Genomic DNA, 20,766 nt, shown 5'->3' with positions numbered 1-20,766 from the left:
GTGCACAGTGGCAATGGGAGTTGGTCTTGAGGAGGGAGGAGAGGTCTAGGGGGCTGAGGGGCTGAGGGACTGAGGGATTGCGGGAGGTGAGGAGCTGTGGGAAGCTGACCGCAGCAACAATACACGACGAGACTGAGACTTGTGAAAGGGTTAGAGAGAGAGAAGGGATGTGAGGGATATGGGCAAAATTGGGAATATGGAAAGAGAAGATACCTCAAACATAACATCTATGAAACTTGAGGTATCCCAAACATTATATTTATGAAATATGGAGTACCCTCAACATAATATATCAAACGTGAGGTACTTCCAGCGTAATTTCTCTAAACGTTACATACCCTAGGCGTAATTTACCATTAAAAAAACTGTTCAGCCCATTCAATCCCGGGGGCTTTCTCTTTTTGGTTAATGAAATTTTTATTCATCCAAAAAAATATTCTAAGAAAATCACATTCTGTGAATCAAATAACTCTAGAGACAATAATGTGCAGCAGGATTCTACTTACTATTCAAAAATCAAAAGCATGACTTGTTTATGATAAGGCTTTTGTAGAATTCCGTGAATATTGGCTGTAGAATTCCGTGAATACTGGCTTAAGTCAAAGTGACTGTAGCCATCTTTATTTATAATAAAGAAAAGAACATTCTGGAATGAGTACAAGGGCAAAAATACCCTTAGGACAATTCTACCCTTGAACCCATATTACAACACTCCCCCTCAAGTTGATGCATACATATCAAACATGCCCAACTTGCTAATTATAGGAAAAAATAACTTATTATTGATTCCTTTGGTAAGGATATCAGCCAACTGTTCACTAGACTAGATAAACGAAATACAAATTATTCCCTGTTCCAATTTCTCTTTGATAAAGTGCCGGTCAATCTCAACATGTTTGGTACGATCATGTTGGACCAGGTTGTGAGCAATGCTGATTGCTAACTTGCTATCACAGTAGAGCCGCATTGGAAGATCAACATTCATCCCCAAATCTTGAAGAAGCCCCTTGAGCCAGAGAAGTTCACAAATACCCTGTGCCATAGCTCGAAATTCAGCTTCAGCACTAGATCGAGCTACAACAGCTTGTTTTTTGCTTCTCCAAGTAGTTAGGTTTCCTCCAACAAATGTGCAATACTCGGATATTGACTTCCTATCATCAGGACTGCCAGCCCAATCTGCAACAGTGTAAGCTTCTATCCGGAGATGGTTATGTGGAGAATACAAGACTCCTTTTCCAGGAGAGAACTTGAGGTAACGAAGTATTATGTATGCTGCTTCCAAGTGAGAAGAGTGAGGATCATGCATGTATTGACTGACAACACTCACAGCAAATGTGATATCTGGTCGGGTATGTGAGAGGTATATCACTCGGCCAACTAACCTCTGATAGCTACCCTTGTCCACTGGGTCACCATCCTTACTCTTCAAAAGTGTGTTGGGCTCAAGAGGGGTATCTGCTGGTTTACACCCAAGCATCCCTGTTTCACTCAATAAATCCAGGGTATATTTTCTTTGAGAAAGAGATATGCCCTTAGCTGAATAGGCAACCTCAATCCCTAAGAAATACCTTAATCTGCCCAAATCTTTGACTTCAAATTCGGTGCCCAAATAAGTCTTTAGCTTCTGGATTTCCTGTGCATTACTGCCCGTGATCACTATGTCATCAACATAGACAATGAAAATTGTCACTTGTTGTCCCAACCTTTTAACAAACAATGTATGATCAGCATTGCTCTGCTTATACCCATAAGCAATCATAGCCTTATGGAATCGGCCAAACCAAGCCCTTAGTGACTGCTTCAGACCATACAGAGCCTTCTTCAACTTACATACCTTTCTGAGTCTCTGAAGAGGTAAAACCAGGAGGTATCTCCATGTAAACATCTCCTTCCAAGTCTCCATGCAGGAAGGCATTCTTCACATCAAGTTGTTGGAGTTCCCATCCTTGATTCACAGCACAAGAAATGATAACCCACACAGTATTCATCTTTGCTACAGGTACAAAGGTCTCTTGATAGTCAATTCCTTGGGTTTGAGTAAACCCTTTGGCAACTAGTCTTGCTTTGTATCTTTCCACTGAGCCATCAGCCTTGTGCTTCACAACAAAGAACCATTTATAACCAACAGGTTTCTTTCCTAGTGGAGAACTCACAAAATCCCAGGTCTAATTCTTCTCAAGGGTAAGCATTTCTTCATTCATCGCATCCTTCCATTTCTGTTCGGCTATTGCTTCCTGCCAATTGTTAGGGATGGAAACAGAGGATTAAGAAGATACGAAGGCATGGAAAGCAAGAGTTAGAGAGTTGTATGACATAAAGTTGGAAATAGGACGTTGTGTACAACTCCTCTTTGGTTTTCGAATAGCAATGGGTAAATCAAGACTGGGATCAAGAGGAAGCTTACCAGAAATATGACTAGGAGCAAGACTTGGAGTAGGAACAGATGCCGATTGTGTAGGATTGGTGGTGGTGGTCTCTTGGTATTGAGGGCCATCCAAAGGAAAATCAGTTCCCTGAGAGTAAGTCTTCACATTATTCTCCCCCTGGATTTTTTGTTGGTGCTCAGTCTGTCCCACTTCTTGTTCCTGACTTGTAACTCCATCTTCTAGTTCAACAAAAACATCCTCTATAGTAGGTATTTCAATGTCCAGATGAGCAATCAACAGGACCTCTTCACCACTTAGAATCTTCCTCTGCAGAGGTACCAGCTGCTTAAAGTAAGCCTCAGACTCCTGGAATACTACATCCATAGTAACAAACACCCTTCGTGTAGGAGGATGATAGCATTTATACCCTTTCTGGGTAGCTGAGTAACCGAGAAAAATGTATCGTAGTCCTTTGGGATCAAACTTTCCGTGTACACGGTGATTCCTGGCAAACACGACACAGCCAAAGACCATGGGAGGCACAACAAAAGTGGATTTCCCAAACAACATTTCCAAGGGACAGCGGCCACCTAAGACTCGGGAGGGAAGCCGATTGATAAGATAAGCATCTGTAAGGATAGCATCACCCCAGACATGAGGAGGAACAATCATAGTAAACATAAGAGAACGAGCAACCTCCAATAGATGTCGGTTCTTGCGTTCAGCCACTCCATTTTGAGCAGGAGTATCAACACAAGAAGTCCAATGTATGATTCCATGGCTGTCCAAGTATGAGCGAAGGGCACTATCCATATACTCTTTTCCATTATCTGATCAGAGAATCTTCACCTTGGCATCGAACTGGGTCTGGACCATTTTATGAAATAAAGTGAAAGAGGTGAAGACATCACTTTTACTATGCATCAAATACACCCAAGTCGTCCGACTAAAACAGTCAATGAAAGTTACAAACCATCTAAACCCAAAAGTAGAAACACATCGGGCAGGACCCCACACATCAGAATGTATCAAACCAAAAGAACTCAAACTTCGATTATCAGAAATAGGAAAAATGTTTTTAGTTTGCTTTACCAAAGTGCAAGCATCACAAGAAAAATTATGTTTATTACACCGTTTCACTAGACTAGGAAATAAAGCAGATAAAACTCCCATCGAAGGATGGCCCAAACGACAATGCCAATTATTTAACTTAAATAGTGCAAAATCAAAATCAGAGGACGCCGGCTGAGATGTCAAAGTTGTCCGGGAACTGTCACACACGTACAGACTACCAACCACTTTACCACATGCAATCGTACTGTCCGTTGCCAAGTCCTGAAACAAACAATGGGTTGGAAAAAATGTTACTTTGCAGTTTAAATCCTTAGTTAGGCTACTAATGGAAAGCAAATTAGCAGTAAACTTTGGGACATGTAACACAGATGAAAGGCTAAGAGAAGAAGTGCACTGCACAAATCCCTTCCCCGAGATAGGAGAAAGAGACCCATCATCAACACGAACCTTATTATGACCAAATAGAGGAAAATATTTGGAAAAAATAGATGAAGAACCTGTCATATGGTCGGTTGCCCCTGAGTCAATTACCCAAGAATCAGGCATGACCGAGGTACATTTCCAACCAAATGAAATACCTGTGGAAGAAGGTATATTGGGATTGGTAGGCAGAGACAAAGCTGAGGCAGCCATGGAAGGAGATACTGATGCCGAAGAAGATGTGTCCAAGCGATTCACCATATCCCGTAGATTTTGCAATTCGGCCACAACTTGGGAAAGAGATTGATCAGGCTGTTCTTCAGTAGCTGCCTGATGAGCACGGGTGTTACTAGGCCGATTGGAACCACCCTTCCCACGCCCGCGAGTATCTGCAGGGTGACCATGAAGCTTCCAACATCGGTCTTTGGTATGCCATTCCTTCCCAAAGTGATCGCATTTAATGGGAGGGCGATCACCAGATGTCCGATCAGTACTAGCAGACCAGGAAGAATTTCCACGAGAAGACTAGGAACCAAAAATAAGGACCAATCGTTCCTGAGTAACAGGATGAACCATGGTTGTACGCCGACTATCCTCAACCGACAGAATTGCATAGGCTTGCTCTAGAATTGGAAGTGGGTCTCGGTTTGAAAATGGTGGCACAGATCTGATCAAACTTAATATTGAGGCCGGCCAAAAAATCAAAAACACGTAAACCATCCTCCCACTTTCGAAAGGCCGTGGCATCAACATCGCAGGTGGTAGTAAAGGTACCCAGAAAATCCAACTACTGCCACATAGCACACATAGTATCGTAATACTGAGAAAGGGATAACTCCAGCTGCTTGGTAGAATAAATCTTTTGACGGAGTTCATAACATTGGGCAGCATTCCCAACCTGAGAATAGGTGTCCTTGGCTGTCTTCCAAATTTTTGCAGCTGAATCAAGAAGGAGATAGCGCCCGGCAATTTCTTGTTCCATGGAATTAACCAGATAGGACATAACCAACAAATTTAAGTTCATCCATCTATCCTGTGCAGAACCAGTCTCAATAGGCCTGACCTGAGTTCCCGCGATGTAGCCAGAGAGACCACGGGAACCAATTGCAAACAAGCATGAGCGAGACCATAAAAGATAATTACGGCCATTCAACTTGATGGGATTCACCGAAAACGGAATAAAGTCACATTGCGACGAACCATCAGAACCAAATGAGGCAGAAGAGATCTCAAAATTGTCAGGCATGGTGGTTGGTATAAAACGACGCAGAAATAAATCCCCCAAAAAAATTTTGAACATAAGGAGGGAAGGTAAAAAAACCCTCGGTGGGAGTCAGCTCAACACCAAGGGTGGGTAAAAAATCACGGCAAGGAAGGGAGAAGCCTCTCACGAGAGAAAAGGAGGGCAAGAGGCCTGCGGAGCTGGAGAGGGTAGCGGAAGGCGGTGGAGAGGCTGTTGGAGGTGGTGGAAGGGCTGGCAGAGCCTTGCGGAGGTGGCGGTAGGTGGTGGAGGGGCTGTGTAGGCCTGGCGGAGGTGGCGGTAGGTAGGGGAGAGGCTGTGTAGGCCTGGCAAAAGGTGGAGGAGTGCCTGCGGTGGTATGCAAGCTTACGGTGGTGGCTGTCCTTAGGGCAGAATCACGAGGAGAAGAGAGAAAGAGAAAAAAGAAAAAAAGGAAAAAAAATTTAATTCCCATATCCCTAGAATATTTTTGGCTCTGATGCCATGTAGAATTCCGTGAATATTGGCTTAAATCTGAGTGACTGCAGCCATCTTTATTTATAATAAAGAGAAGAACATTCTGGAATGAGTACAAGGACAAAAATACCCTTAGAACAATTCTACCCTTGAACCCATATTACAACAGCTTTGGACGCTCAGATCGATGTATAGTTATCATGGTTATCACCACAAACAAGTATGCAGTCAAAACACAACTACCACAACCATATCACCTACATTGACTAATAGAAAAAATGTATACAAGATACTATCAAAGGGAAGAAATAGTATCACCCACAGCATTGACTTTTCCTAATCATTTCTTCTAGTATTTGAACTTTACATTGTAGAAGGACAGAACAAGAGCATGTGACGAAGAACTTTTTACTGCCTCATTACTAAGCGGATGCAAGATCAGGCAGGTTTGCATGGTAAAGACCTTTACATCATATTTTGCTCCATATGGGGTAATGACCATGAAACCCCTTTTCTAAAACCCTTTTTTATCTTTTCCTGCCTCCAACATCAGCTCCCATAAAAGGGAGCTTCACCCCCGAACCAGTAAGGACACCTGCTGTACATAGGATGAAAAAGGTAGAGCCAAAAAAATATGGAGAAAAGAAAAGATCGAAGAGATCAACTTATGCCCTGGTTTACATTTGCAATATCTACAACTTAAACAAAATATTATATTTTGCACAATGATAGCAGGTTTTTCTTCCAATTATGACAATCAACTAGTTTATCTGCAATTGTTTGAAATTTCTCACTCTTTTCTGTCTGGCTTCACAAATCCTTCTATGTTATAAAACTTCAATCAGTAACTCATTCAGATGCCTGCAATAGAGAGAGAATAAAAATAAAAAATGCCAATAGCGTAAAGAGACAGTGCCTGCCTCTTTCTCAAGTTGCTGTAAAGTAGCCCAAAGCAAACGCAACCGAGGACCCTCATCAACAGCATATAAACTTAAAGGACGCTTTGGGCTGCACTTTTCATATTCAACAGCTCTGTTATCTGAATTATCGTCATGTTCAATAGCATTCAGAGCACCGATTAATTTCGATTTCACTTCATCCCAAGCAGACTCTGAGTTGACTCTTTGATCATTCTTCGCTGCACTGCAAATGGAAATTGTCTACCCAATGTAACTAAGGTAACACAAGAAACTCAAAACCAAAGAATTGCCTTCAGATCTTACTCATAATAAGTCATCATATTCATTATCTAATTTAAAAGACCATAGAGCATGAGGTGTCTGACAGGGGTCACATGCCAATGCTTAAAGCCATAGTATTTTAGCATTTAATAGTGTCCTTGTCACATAGCTAAAAGGACAAATAACAGGCCTTCACCTTAAAAACAATTAATGTGATTACCCTTACCTACCAGAAGAGGTAGAGTTTGCAGGGACCACAGTATTTCCTGCATTGCTACTTCTATTACTGAAATTAGCCTTCTCAGTCGGTACCACCCCAGCCATATATGCAAGGACTAAACTAGCCATCAAAAGTACTTGATCAACAATGGGCACCCACTCCAAGGGCATTGCATTCTCTGGATTTGCCAAACTCCCCAAGAAACAGTGCCTTAAGGAAAACTCCCTAAAACGCTGGCTTCGTCTTGAGATATTGGCTATAGGTGCACCGAGTTCCCATGATTCGCATGATGATAGTTGAACAAAAAGTTTCTGTACCCCATATGAATGTTTTCTGCAACCACATAAATGAAGTGAAGTTTAAGAATAAGAATTCTCATCCCTTCAGATTCCCCTAGCATACCACCTATGCCTCGGTTATCTTAAAAAAAAAAAATTGAGAAAGATGCAATTCATGAAACTAGCCAATTAATAAATCAATACTCTGATACCTCAATATACAAGTTTTCAAAGAAGGAGAGAGAAGGGATTGATCAAGGAGAAAGAAAAACAAACCTTTGGCCTATTCCGCTAAATGCATTCCTAGGTATGAAGGTGCTCCTCTTGAGGACACTTCTGCACAAATGTAGTTTGGCATATGATGGTGACACGGCAGATTCTGCCATTCAATAAACAGTAAGCTCCACTCCCTTGATCAATGCATCCTCTTGCCAACGACGACTAGAAACAGCATGGACCCAACTCAGTTACTGAAAAAGAACTGCACCAAGCATAAGTTTCTGAGTCTCTTTTACGCCCTCTTTTTATTAATTCAATAAATAAATAATAAATAATAAATAAGTAGTCAGTTGCCAACCCAATTAGTTAAACAACAACACAACGGATTAATCAGTATGCCAACAAAGAACCTCTAGTGATCAAAGTTCATGTATCTGAAGTCCCACACCGGATTAAATTTAAAAATATATATATATGATCACAAATGTATACGAGCAATATCAAATGGGTTACTGATTAGGAAACTATCACGAGAGTCAGATAAAAGTTCATAGTAGGGTTTAACCTAATCAATCACCACTGCCTATGCATTGTTACTGGAAACAGAAACCACAACTTCGGTAACTATAGTTGGCAGAACTAGTCAAAGTCAACTCAAGTAACAGAATCAAGATCAATGAACGACATTCCAACCTACATTTCATCAAAAGCAATTCCCATATTGATCTGAGTGAAGAAATAGCTCAGTGACTTCAGTCTAGCCACGCAAAACAAGCTAATCACAAATTTTCTGTAAGAACTGACGATCGGATTCCCAGTATATATAGAAGTCTCGAATTTAATTTCGTGGGGGGAAAATATTGGAGGAGTAAAGTATAACCTGAAATTCATCACCAATAACTTAACCAAACTTCCATTTCCAAAATTAATCTGCATTACAGAGCTAATAAATTCTACGAAGACCAAGAGTTTTAGATGGGGGTGAAGAGAAAAAGATGGCGGAACCCCAGTAAAGTAAATACTTGTTTAGTATTTTAGGGGTCAAGAGAAGAGTTTGTTCGAGGAGAAATAGATAAAGTACGAATTGATGACGATGAGGATTGAATATGTGCGTACCTGGTTTTATTTCAGGTACTGTTCCTGTTACTGTAGTAGACAGTTGAGAGGGAAAGAAAACGAAAGAAAGACCAACAAGAGACGCTACCTTAATCTGCTTCGATGTAAATTTTTCTGCAAATTATATTTTACAGAAAAATTTGACGGTGAGGGGAGAATCTCTTAACCGAGCTGTGGCCATGGAACGATGGAATAAAGGCAGTAGCGTTCTCTTTCCCTTAACTCCATTAAATAGGGAGAATGTTCTCTGTGCCGGGGCGTAGGCTGCGCCCAGACACATGGGGTTGGGTGCAATGACCACCCTGCCCCCCATGAGTGGTAGGCCCATGTGTTTGGGGGCAGCCGGCGCTGCGGCAGAGAGAACATGAGCCCTAGTTAATAAGTTTAGCCAAAAAAAATTAGTTAATATGCATTTAAAACGTTAATAAAACAATCGTTTTTTGTTTTTTAATGTTTTAATGTGATTTACCGTATTGACTTTATAGATACGGCAAACACCAAAATTTGTCTTGGCTTATAAACTACACGTTTAATTTTTTTTGGGCAAGAGATCTCTACTTGGTTGCATGGTCTCCACACAAGCACCTGGGCCAGTGGGGGAGCACGCTTGGGTATCTACTCAGGGGACCGAGGCATCATTTCACGGTGCCATGTGAGAGGGCATAGGAAACACCACCAAGTAGAATTCTTTTTCCCATTTTTTAAAATGCACAAAAAAAAAGTATCATGTTCAATCCATCAACATCCCATCTGCGACGGTTTGAGTTTCGAGCCGTTCATGTTCGACCAAACCAGACACCCCCCAGAAACCCTCATTCTTCCTCCCTACTCCCTGAAACCCTCATTGCTTGTTTTCCTTCTTCATTAGATGTAAACGACACTTTAACTCTTCAATATGCAGTTCTAAGGTCTTTAATCAACTCCTTTGATTCCTCCCTTATTACCCCACTTCTCACTCTCGATCCGTCAACTCCCTTATTCCCTTTTTCCCACCTTTATTCCCCAATCCCTTGAGTCCTTGTGTCCCACTCTCTCTACATCATCTGTGAGAGAAGCGGCATTGGAGCCAACCCAACACTAATGCAGCGACTTCAATGCTACAACTCAAACTAAGACAGCAGTGATGCTGAAGACTCTGCAACTCAAACTTTCAAACCTCTATAGAAACAACAAATATTTTGCAACCCATAAGCCTCAAAAAATTGTTGTATCTGGCTTCGTTACTGAGATGGGAGGTGAATCAGTAGTCTTTAAAAATCATTCCAAAAACCAAGTTCCACGAAAATTCACCAAACTCACACACACATCGGACTGCCAATAGCTGACTCAAGTAACCTGTAAGCACCACTAGCTGGGGCACCCGATTGGTCAACTATAGTTCGTGTCTACCCCCCCTTCCACCAAAATTGAATATGCCAACCAGGACTAACACACCCACTCTACACAAACCACAACACTTCACAATATACAAGAAACAAACCACAACACACAAATATACGTGGTTCGGCAATAAGCCTACATCCACAGTGTAATACTCAAGTTGGGTTTCGTATTTGCACTATACTATCCAACGCTGCAAGAACAGATTTAGCTTTGGTCCTTGATCGTACAAAGGCAAAGGGCTACTACCCCAAACACTCACAGGCTTCACAGCCTCAACTATGAGTACTTGGATCTATCTAGGATTTTCGCCAAACAACTTATAAGCAACAACTCAAATGGGTATTTCAATGCAAAACATCATTCTTGATCCCTACTTTGACTTTCACTTTGCAACTAAGGCAACAACACCACCGGAAATGGTTAGAAATCTGAAAAGTATCTCCTCTCTGTCTCCATTTCATTATTGAGAACAACAAGAAATGAAGTTGAGACATAATTTCTTTGTTGTCCAAGCCCACCAAAAAAACTATAGAGAAGTTGGGGAAGAGAGAGGGGGCTCATTTGCCTTTGGTTTTTGCATAAAATGGGTGTTGCATTCATCCTCTCTCATCTCTCGTCCTATCTCTTTGTTCCTCAGTCACTTGTAGTTTGGGTGCATTGGTGTTAGGGTTTATGGGACCCTGTTGGGTTGGAAGAGATGGAGGTAGTTAAGAGGGGTTCGATTTGGTGGTGATGCTTACGCCGACAACATTAGTCAATGGCTTCTTTAGGGGTACCGAAGGAGAGAAATGGCATGGGAGGAACAACAATGAAGGAGAAGGGAAAGCCGAAAGTCTGATTAATTGGCCGATTTATTTTTGTGGATCGATTGAAAAAATTGGTTGATCCCATTGATTCTATCTGATTTGAATCCAGACCATAGTTGTTAAAGCACAATTAAATGGCGAATAAAATGATCCTCCCTTTTTAAACGCGAATTCCAAACTACTATCAAATGAATGCCAAAAAACACATACGGTTGGACTTCGCATATTAAATGTGTACAAAACGCATTGTCGAGTGACCTAGGTCTTCCATCTTCTTTGCAGAGACCTTCAACATTAAGGCCAAGTCCCGTCCCTTCCCTTCCGATGTCCAACGATTCGATCTCTTCTTGTAACTTTGCAACACCGGCACTGTTGCGTCAAGAAATCGTCGAGCGGTCCTGCGAGTGCCGTCACCTGCAAAAAGTACCAAGGGGTCACCAGAGAAAACCGGTGTTGTTCCGGCCTAGGGCTCTCCGATGCCAATGTGAGATCTCCTGAGCAAACAGATGAATAGAGATTATTTAAGATGGGTTCAGGGTGTGAGATACCTCCTCTTTTAAAGCGGTGCATGGCGGAGTGGAGAGTCCCTAGTTGATGTGGAGTCTTCTTCGTAGATGGAAGAGTGAACCACGGAGTGGATAGAGTCCCTGAGTAGCAGGGCTCCTCCCTGGTTGGTTGTCTTCCCATGAGACTTAGTGTCCCAGTAGGGTTATCCTTCTTGATGGATAGATCCTTCTATGTGGTAGATAGGATCCATGGTGCTTGACTCCATTTAGGTTACACAAGTGGCAGGTGAGGGCCCGAAGCCTTCGTGGTGGTGTGTATCTTGTTGGCGACGTGGTGGTTATGTAGTCCAGCTCGTACTTGCACCCTATCGAGGTCCCAACTCTTCAGTGGATAAGGCCTGAGGGGGAGGGATGTACAAGTCGACATTGGCCCAAGGGGGATGACGCCCAAGGTGTAGCTGGTGTCCGGGTGGATCTCCTGCTGTTAGTGTCCGGGTGGATCTCCTGCTGTTAGTGTCTGGGTGGATCTCCAGTTGTTCAGGGACACGTGGCATCTTCTGATAGGGTGGGATGATTTGTGGTTCATCATTTGTCCCCCACTCTCTTGGAACAATGTGCTCAAGAGAGTATCCGCCGTATTTTTGTTTTGGAGCTTTGTCTCCCTTGCTCTCTTCTGGTTTCTTCATTTCTTTGCTATTAGTCATTGGCCTTCCCAGTGGCTTGCCCAACCTTGGCCTTCTTAGTGTTGCTTACTCTTGATCTTGATCACGCTCGAGGCTTGATCTTGAGCTTGTCGCCTCCTTGTTCCCGTGTCGTCCATGCCTCGGTCTCACGTTCTTTGCTCATACCTCGGCCTGTTTACGCTCATCTGCGCCCGTTGGCGCCGCTCGACTGTCCGCGCCCGTTAGCACCGCTCCTATTCGGGCATCCTTCGATCCGCGTCCTGCTTCTATCCACGATTCAATCTGCGCCTTGCTTCGATCCGCGATCCGATCTGCACCTTGCTTCAATCCCCGATCCGATCTGTGCCCGTTCCCTCGGTCCGCACCTGGTGCTTCAATCCGCGCCTGTTGGCGTCGCTCGACCGCGGCCAAGGTAAAAAACCCCTTTTTTTTATTTTCTTTTTACTTTTTCTCTTTCTCTCTCTCTCTCATTCTTTTTCTTCTTTTCTCTCTCCTACTTTTCCTTTTCCCTCTTCTCTCTCCTTGTCTTCTCACACATGAGTACATGATGCCCATTGATGGCGCCATTTTTTTATATTTTTTTTTCACACCTTCTTCTCTCTCTTCTCTCTCCTTAGTCCACGCCCTAGGGGTTAACGGCTTAACGCCTATGGCCTTTGGCCGTGGTCCCTTAATGGATTTTTTTTTTTACTCCTTCTTCTCTCTCTTCTCTCTCACCCCCAAGGGGTTGACGCCCATGGCCTTTAGCCGTGGCCCCTTGACGGATCTCCTTTTTTTTTTTTTTTTTTCGATCTCTCATCTCTCCTTTCTTTTTCCAGGGGTTGGCGCCCTTGTGTGGTCAGACGTCCCTCACGGTTGGCGCCCTTTGTTCGGTCTGACGTCCCCTGTGCGGTTGACACCCTTGTGTCTGTCCGACGTCCCCTGACGGTTGGCACCCCTGTGCCTGTCTGACGTCCCCTAGCGGTTGGCGCACCTGTGCCTGTCCGACGTCCCCTGGAGGTTGGCGCCGCTATGCCTGGTTGGTTGACAGACTGGTACTCTTTTTTTTTTCTTTTTTTTTGAGGTAACCCTTCGTGACTGATTTGCATGTTGGTGGTTGCAGGTTGGCATCCACTCTCTTGGGTCGGTGGCTAGACGTTGGGGGACTACTACTCAAGTAAGTAGCCTTCCTTGCCATTGTCCATGACGTATAGCGAATCTGACTCCGCCACTATTGTGGTTGGATCCGCGCCCCTTTATGTATTGCTCTTCATCACTAGTATATGGCTGATAGGCCTTAGTAGTCGTTCAACCTTGGTGGTTTTGAGCCTTGATAGTTCTTGAACTTTGGTGATCTGTGGACCTGGGTGGCATTGTACTTGGACTTTGGTGGTTGGCAGACTTTGGCAGTAGGTGGACCTTGACGTTCGGCGAACATTGGTGGTCATCGGACCTTGGTAGTCACCGGACCTTGGTGGTCAGCGGACCTTGGTGGTAGGCGGAGCTTGGTGGTCAACAGACTTTGATGGTCATTGGACCTTGGCAATCGGCGAACCTTGGCGATCGACAGACCTTGGTGGTCATCGGACCTTCATGGTTGGCAGATCTTGGCAGTTGGCGGACCTTGGTGGTCATCGGACCTTGGTAGTCGACGGACCTCGGTGATCGGCGAACCTTGGTGGTCGACGGACCTTAGTGGTCGATGGACCTTGGCGGTTGGCGGACCTTGAGGAAGGTGCGACACTGACCACGAAGGGGAGGCTCCAGACTGAGAGTTCAGCCCTACAAGAGCTTAGTGATGCTTCTCTGACGCACGCCCTCTATCCTGACATGGCTTCTGTGAGTTATTCTTCTCTCATCTGTTATACTTAGTGTTGTTGCCCTTCTTGCTCTTGGTATGGCTCTTATGGATAGGTGTTGTTTGTAGGTCTTCCATCGTATTACCGAAGCTGTGCTTCGACTTGACAGAAGTGCTTTTCATGAGGTTCAGCTGGCCCACAAGGTACAGGGTTTGGCGAGGGAGCTCTAAGGCCTTAAGGCTGCCAGCATGGCTCGTGAGAGGAGTCTAATGGATGAGCTTAGTGCGGCATCGATGGAGGTGACCCAGAGCTCGATCAAACTTCGTGCCTCGGAGGAGGAGGTCCGTGCTTTGAGGCAGAGTCATGCAGATGAGCTAGTTGAGGCGGGCGAGCGGGCAGTGGCGGAGTTTCAGAGTTCTCCCGCACTGACGACACTGTTCCATGAGCGTATGCAGGAGGTATATGAGGGGGGTATCCGGGACCTGGGTGCTCATGTCCTGGTGGAGACCCCTGGCTATGACTTCTCGGGGTTCACCGAGTTCGCTGCAATGCTGTCTGGGACTGTGGCGACGGCTAGTGTTTTTATTGGAGATGGCGGCGTGGTGCCCGACGGAGGTACTGCCTTGCCTGAGGATGTACCGGCTCGTGCCCTTGACATGATCCCCCCTGCTGGGTCGAGTGTGGCCCCTCCTTCTGATGCCTCTTGATCTCATTGATGTGTGTATGTTGACACTTAGATTTATTAGGTGTGGAACTTGTATTGCTGTGACTTCCTTATTTTTCATGATTGACTTCTCTTTCATTTAGTCGCACTTGTTCCATGATAATTGCTTGCTCTTGGTGGTCCTTGGACCTGGGTGGTCTGCGGACCTTAGGGGTCCTCGGACCCGGGCGGTTTATAGACCTGGGTGGCGTTTCGCCTTGGTGGTTCTTGGACACTGGTGGTCGTCAGACTTTGCGTCCTAGTGGCCAGCGGACCTTGGGCCAGGGTGGCCAACGGGCCTTGGTGGTCATCGGACCTTGTGCCTTGGGGGTCAATGGATTTTGGTCATCGGACCTTGCGTCGGGTGGCCAACGGGCCTTGGTGGTCATCAGACCTTGCCCCTTGGTGATCTGCGGACCTTGCGTCGGGGTGGCCAACGGGCCTTGGTGGTATTATGCCTTGGTGGTCAACGGACCTCTTTGGTGGTTAGCAGACCTTTGGTCATCAGACCTTACGTCGGGGTGGCCTACGGGCCTTGGTGGCATTATGCCTTAGTGGTCAACGGACCTTGCGCTTTGGTGGTCAGCGAACCATTGGTCATCGGACCTTGCGCCGGGGTGGCCTACGGGCCTTGGTGGCATTATGCCTTAGTGGTCAACGGACCTTGCGCTTTGGTGGTCAGCGAACCATTGGTCATCGAACCTTGCGTCGGGGTGGCCTACGGGCCTTGGTGCTTTGGTGGTAGTCGATCTCAATCACCAAATATCTTCTATAAATCTCAGAATAAAGTTTCAAATTGCCCTTGAAAATCAAAACCATGGTTGACTGCCTACTCTGCTACTGCTACTATTATTGCTACTACTCTTGGTGATGCTTCTTGGGTACTTCTACTGGTAGTACTTCTTCAGGTGTTTTGAGTTTCAAGTGCGGTCTATCTTCTTGCCCTCCGAAGTCTTCAAGCGGTAGGTCTCCGAACGTATCTGCTTGGAGATTATGTATGGTCCTTCGTAGTTGGCTAATAACTTGCCTTCCTTTCTTGGCGGTGATGCAATTGTCCTGCGCAGGACTAGGTCTGCCTGGTGGAACAGCCTTTCTCTGACCCTGGCAAAGGGTATGGGTTGAGTATCGATGTCAGCTTGGTGGCGGGTAGATGGGGTATTGGGGCGAACAACTGACATTGCTCGCATATTGTATGGCTTTCTCTTGCATTCGTGGCCAATAGAGTCCCTGGTGGAGGACTTTGTAAGTTAGGGCTCGTCCCCCCATGGACCTCTGCCAAGGTGTACTCGGCTCCCTTGGGTCCTAGGCACCGGAGCAATGGCACTGTGACCCCCCTTTTGCATAGTATCCCATCCAAGATGGTGTACTTTGCAGTTCTCATCCTTGTCTTCCTTGCCTCGACCTTGCTGTCTAGTAAGACGTCATTCTATAGGTAAGTGAGTATAGGGTCCATCCAACTAGGCCCTTCCTCGATGGCCTTGACTTGCTTTTCTTGTTATGCTGGCTCATGTAGTACCTCAATGTATACCGCCCCTGCCAGATTTTGGAACTCATCATTGGCTAGCCTGGATAGAGCATCGACGGTGGTGTTCTCGATCCTAGGAATGTGAACCATCTCGAACGTCACGAACCCCTCGATCAATGACCGGGCACGTGCTAGGTATGTCGCCATTCGCCCATCCTTTGCCTCATATTCTTCATTCACCTGGTTCACCACAAGCTGGGAGTCACTCCGGATGGATAGGTGTGTGATTTGGATGGCCTTGGCCACCCGAAGTCCGACTAGCAGTGCCGCGTACTCAGCTTCATTGTTGGATGCTTGGAAGGTGAATCGGAGGGCATACTGGATCCGGTATCCCTCGGGGCTAGTGAGTATGAAGCCAGCCCCACGTCCTGTGGCATTACTTGAACCATCCACGAACATCTCCCACGATCATGTTCCTCTGGCTCCTCTACTTCTGGATCTATCTCAGGTAGGGTGCACTCGACGACGAAGTCTGCCAGAGCTTGACCCTTGATGGGTGTCCTTGGTTGGAACCTGATGTCATGCTCACTCAGCTCCACTGCTCAGGCTATGAGTCATCCAGAGATGTCTGGCTTATAGAGTACCTTCTTCAAAGGTAGGTCGGTGAGGACTATGCTGGTATGAGCTTGAAAGTATGGTCGAAGCTTCCTAGTCGCCACCACTAGGGCGTAGGCTACCTTCTCTATCTCTTCCTTGATGGCTGTTTGTCGGTCAAGGGCGAAGTTATGCCTCTTCTGCTGGATGGGCTTCTTGGTCAGGTCTACATGTAGACGGTGTTCTGCAATGGACCTGGGTATGCCTGGCATGTCAGAGGTTGACCATGCAAAGACATCCATGTTTGATTGGAGCAGGTGTCCCAGCTCTTCCTTCTGCGTATTGCTCAATAGTAAGCCTACCTACACAACCTTAGAGGGGTCATCCTTACTGAGTGACCATGGTACGAGGTCCTCCACTGGTCTTCCTCTTCTTTCTGTCAGTTCATCCCTCTGGTCGCTGACCAGGTTCTCTATGCAGAGTGTCATTCCGCGGGGGTTGCCATTATTCTTCTTCATGAAGGTCGCGTAGCACTCCCTTGCTTTCTTCTGATCTCCTCGAACCTTGCCTACCCCATTCTCGGTGGAGAACTTCATCTTTAGGTGGAGTGGTGGCACAACTCCTCTAAGGGCTATTAGAGATGGTTGCCCTAGGAGGCCGTTGAATGACACCACGGACTTGACGACCATAAAGTTTACCATGATGGTCACTTGTTGTGGATGTGCTCCGAAGGTGATGGGTAGCTCTATAGTGCCTCTGATGGAGGCGGTGGTGCCCGAGAATCCATGGAGGTAGGTGGGTTCTAACTTGAGTTGGTCGTCCCCGAACCTGAACTGTCGGTAGGCATCTAAGGAGAGCACAACTACTGACGCCCCTGTATCTACCAGCACCCTGTGTAGAAGTCGGTTGGCTATCTCCACCTGTATCACCAGGGCATCCTCATGTGGGAAGCTTAGTCCTTCCAAGTCTTCATCCGAGAAGGAGATCACCGTCTCGGTCTTGGCTATCTTGCTTGGCTTCTCTTTAACTCCCATGAACCGGGCATGGGCTTTGGCCTTCCTGGTGGAATCCTACCTCGGTCCTCCTAGTATGGTGAGGATGGGGGCTCCCTTGGTGCCACTAGGCCCTACCGTGCCTCTCTGCTCTTCTGGGCAGTCTCTTTCTCGATTTGACCTCCTTTCTTCTCTTCTGGGTTCTTCTCTTTCTTGGTCACGACCTCTATCACATTGACCCGAACGACCATCACGTCTCCCTTTCATGTATTTGTTCAAACTCCCTGCTTTCACAAGGCCTTCTATCTCCCTCTTCAGTTGGTAGCAGTCCTCTGTAGCATGTCCATTCTCCTTGTGGAAGAGACAGTACTTGTTAGGGTTTTGCTTCTTTGGTCCTGCTAGCATAGGTCGTGGCCAACGGAGTAGGTCGCGGTCTTGGATCTGCATAAGGATCTGAGACCTAGTGGTGTTCAGTGGTGTGAACTCTGGGCTGCCTGCTCTCTCAATCCTCTCTAGTCGACGGTCAGTGTGCCTAGATGGGCGGTCGTCCTTCTCTTATCGTCGATCGGTCCTCGATCTCTTACTTTCTTTTCGATCATCTGGTGCTGACCTCTTGTTATCTTGCGGCTTCCTTCCTGGCTTGCAGTACCTCGGCCATATTGGTAAATTCATTACATCGCTCCAGGAGCTCTTTCATGGTCCTGGTCTCATGATGTCCTAGGTTCTTGATCAGGTCCAGGTCTTTGATGCCTCCTGCCAGGGCTACATACTGGGTCTGGTCGTCCAAGTCTCAAACTTTCAAGGACTCCTTGGTGAACCCGCTAACATACTCCCTGAGGGATTCCCCAGGGTTCGGTACCACGTTCAATAGATTGACGGTGGTCTTCTTTTATTTGACGCTGCTCTGGAAGCGGGTGACGAATTGTTCACACAACTCCACGAACGAATCTATGGACCTCGATCGTAGCCTAGAGAACCATGAGGTAGCTGCACCCTTGAGGGATGCAGGGAATGCTCGACTGGAGATGACGTCCGATCCCCCGTATAGGGTCATCATCCCATTGAAGTAGTTGATATGGTCGTTAGGGTCGGTGGTACCACTATAGAGCTCAAAGGTAGGCAACCTGAACCTGGAGGGGAGTGTGGCAGACATGATCTCCGTGGAGAACATATGCTGACCTGATATGGAATGTGTCTCGCCCTTGGTCTGCTTCTTCAACCCTTCCAGCTTCTCATCCAGGTCACGCAGTCTTCGATCTAGCTCCTCACCTCGTGTCTGTGCTTCATGCCTGACAGGACGTTCACTGCGACCTCATTCCAGTCCTCTCCTTGAAGTTTCCTCCCACCTTGAGTGCTGGCGGGATGGTGAGTGGTCACACCATGACGAACCCTGGAGGGAAGGTAAGGGGCTCTCCTCCCTGTAGGTCTGGCCACGTGGTGGTATGTGACTTCCTCTCAGTCGACCTTCGAACACGGACCTCCATATGGATCTCTCCGGGCTTGGCACCCTTGTCCTGGCTGTTGGTGTCCTCCCACGCTCTGACTTTACTGGGAGGTTTGTCGTTCTTCTGGGATGCTGGGAAGGATCCCTCTGCTGGTGTACAAGACTTGCTCGTCCTGTAACTCTCCCCGATCTGTCACCCCTGGGAGAAGACCTCCTAGGGTTTGATTCTTGTCGTGGTACGGGCTCTGCTCTTAGTGATGACGATGTTCTGCGGCGGTGGGACGTGGCCCGCTGCCTCAGGTAGTCTCGAAAGAATCACTGTTCATCAAGGATTTGTCTCTGCAGGTCGTTAATCTGACCCATGGTGGTTGGTGCATTGGGGTCAGGTCCCACCTCCACCACTACATCGTTTGTAGGGTCGTTGTTGGGCTCGTTGACCGTGACTTGGTCGTCATGAGGGATCTCTTCCTCCAGAGGGACATGGTCCTGGCCATTGGCTCTACGATGAGAGCACTTTGGAGGGGGTGATCAGTTCCTTGCAACATTGTTGGTAGAGGCAGCGGTCTTCCTTCGCGGCGGCATTGTATGAGTATGGAAGCGAGCTAGTAGGTATGATGGCTAGCGTCGTTCCCACAGACGGTGCCAATCTGTTGCGTCAAGAAATCGTCGAGCGGTCCTACGAGTGCCGTCACCTGCAAAAAGTAGCAAGGGGTCACCAGAGAGAACCGGTGTGGTTCCGGCCTAGGGCTCTCCGATGCCAAAGTGAGATCTCCTGAGCAAACAGATGAATAGAGATTATTCAAGATGGGTTGAGGGTGTGAGATACCTCCTCTTTTAAAGTGATGCATGGCGGAGTGGAGAGTCCCTAGTTGATGTGGAATCTTCTTCGTAGATGGAAGAGTGAACCACGGAGTGGATAGAGTCCCTGAGTAGCCGGGCTCCTCCCTGGTTGGTTGTCTTCCCGTGAGACTTAGTGTCCCAGTAGGGTTATCCTTCTTGACGGATAGATCCTTCTACGTGGTAGATAGGGTCCCTGGTGCTTGAGCCCATCTAGGTTACGTAAGTGGTAGGTGAGGGCCCGGAGCCTTTGTGGTGGTGTGTATCTTGTTGGCGACGTGGTGGTCATATAGTCCAGCTCGTACTTGCACCCTGTCTTGGTCCCAACTCTTCAGTAGATAAGGCTTGAGGGGGAAGGATGTACAAGTCGACATTGGCCCAAGGGGGATGACGCCCAAGGTGTAGCTGGTGTCTGGGTGGATCTCCTGCTGTTGGTGTCCCGGTGGATCTCCTGCTTTTAGTGTCTGGGTGGGTCTCCTGTTGTTTAGGGACACGTGGCATCTTCTGATAGGGTGGGATGATTTGTGGTTCATCAGGCACAGATGAGGTAAACTCCCCCCTCTCTCTCTCTCTCTCTCTCTCTCTAAGTTTTAAACCCCTAGTCATTGGAGAGTAGTGGAAGATAATATTTCACTTCAATCTCATAGTCAATGAAGAAAAGCAAACACATCTTTTGACCTACTACGATTCCATTCAACAACATAAGAATTGTGAAGTCCTTTTCAAGTGGGAGAATTAAAGTTTAAAGACAAAAGAATCTAACAAAACTAAAAAGGGGGAAATGGGGGATCTATATGACCTAGATTTTGATGGAATCATCTGTGATAGCTGGGATGAGAGCTCTGTCTCTGCTCTTAAGGTGGCTTTTCCTGTTATGTTTTCTGCAAGGGTGTTTACACATCTGAACTTCAAATTTGTAAGGATTTTGATTTATTCATTCATGTTTGATTGTATGAAAGGCTGCCAAACTATGATGGTCCCACCTCTTCGATGATGTGGACTCTG

At 46.4% G+C, this 20,766-nt stretch overlaps 1 protein-coding gene and 1 long non-coding RNA gene across 3 annotated transcripts in view; one reads left to right on the top strand and one right to left on the bottom strand.

Moving 5' to 3' along the window:
* The window catches only part of LOC122656400, a 26,336-nt gene extending 17,867 nt beyond the window's left edge, over window positions 1-8,469 (bottom strand). The window contains exons 1-4 of one of the 2 annotated variants that reach the window (XM_043850890.1): window positions 8,335-8,469; window positions 7,512-7,716; window positions 6,964-7,290; window positions 6,477-6,699 (exon numbers count right to left, since the gene is read on the bottom strand). In XM_043850890.1, coding sequence (XP_043706825.1) covers window positions 6,477-6,699; window positions 6,964-7,290; window positions 7,512-7,621 — 660 coding nt within the window. In that variant the 5' untranslated portion in view covers window positions 7,622-7,716; window positions 8,335-8,469. The remainder of the gene's footprint in view (window positions 1-6,476; window positions 6,700-6,963; window positions 7,291-7,511; window positions 7,717-8,334) is intronic. The other variant, XM_043850891.1, reaches the window with a different exon arrangement.
* Window positions 6,371-20,766, top strand: LOC122656402. The gene is made up of 3 exons (XR_006332099.1): window positions 6,371-6,382; window positions 20,489-20,620; window positions 20,721-20,766. It is a non-coding gene; the product is annotated as an uncharacterized LOC122656402 (long non-coding RNA).

Source organism: Telopea speciosissima, chromosome 3 (genome assembly GCF_018873765.1).
Source record: "Telopea speciosissima isolate NSW1024214 ecotype Mountain lineage chromosome 3, Tspe_v1, whole genome shotgun sequence".
NCBI lineage: Eukaryota > Viridiplantae > Streptophyta > Magnoliopsida > Proteales > Proteaceae > Telopea > Telopea speciosissima.
This window is presented reverse-complemented; position numbering and strand designations above follow the sequence as displayed.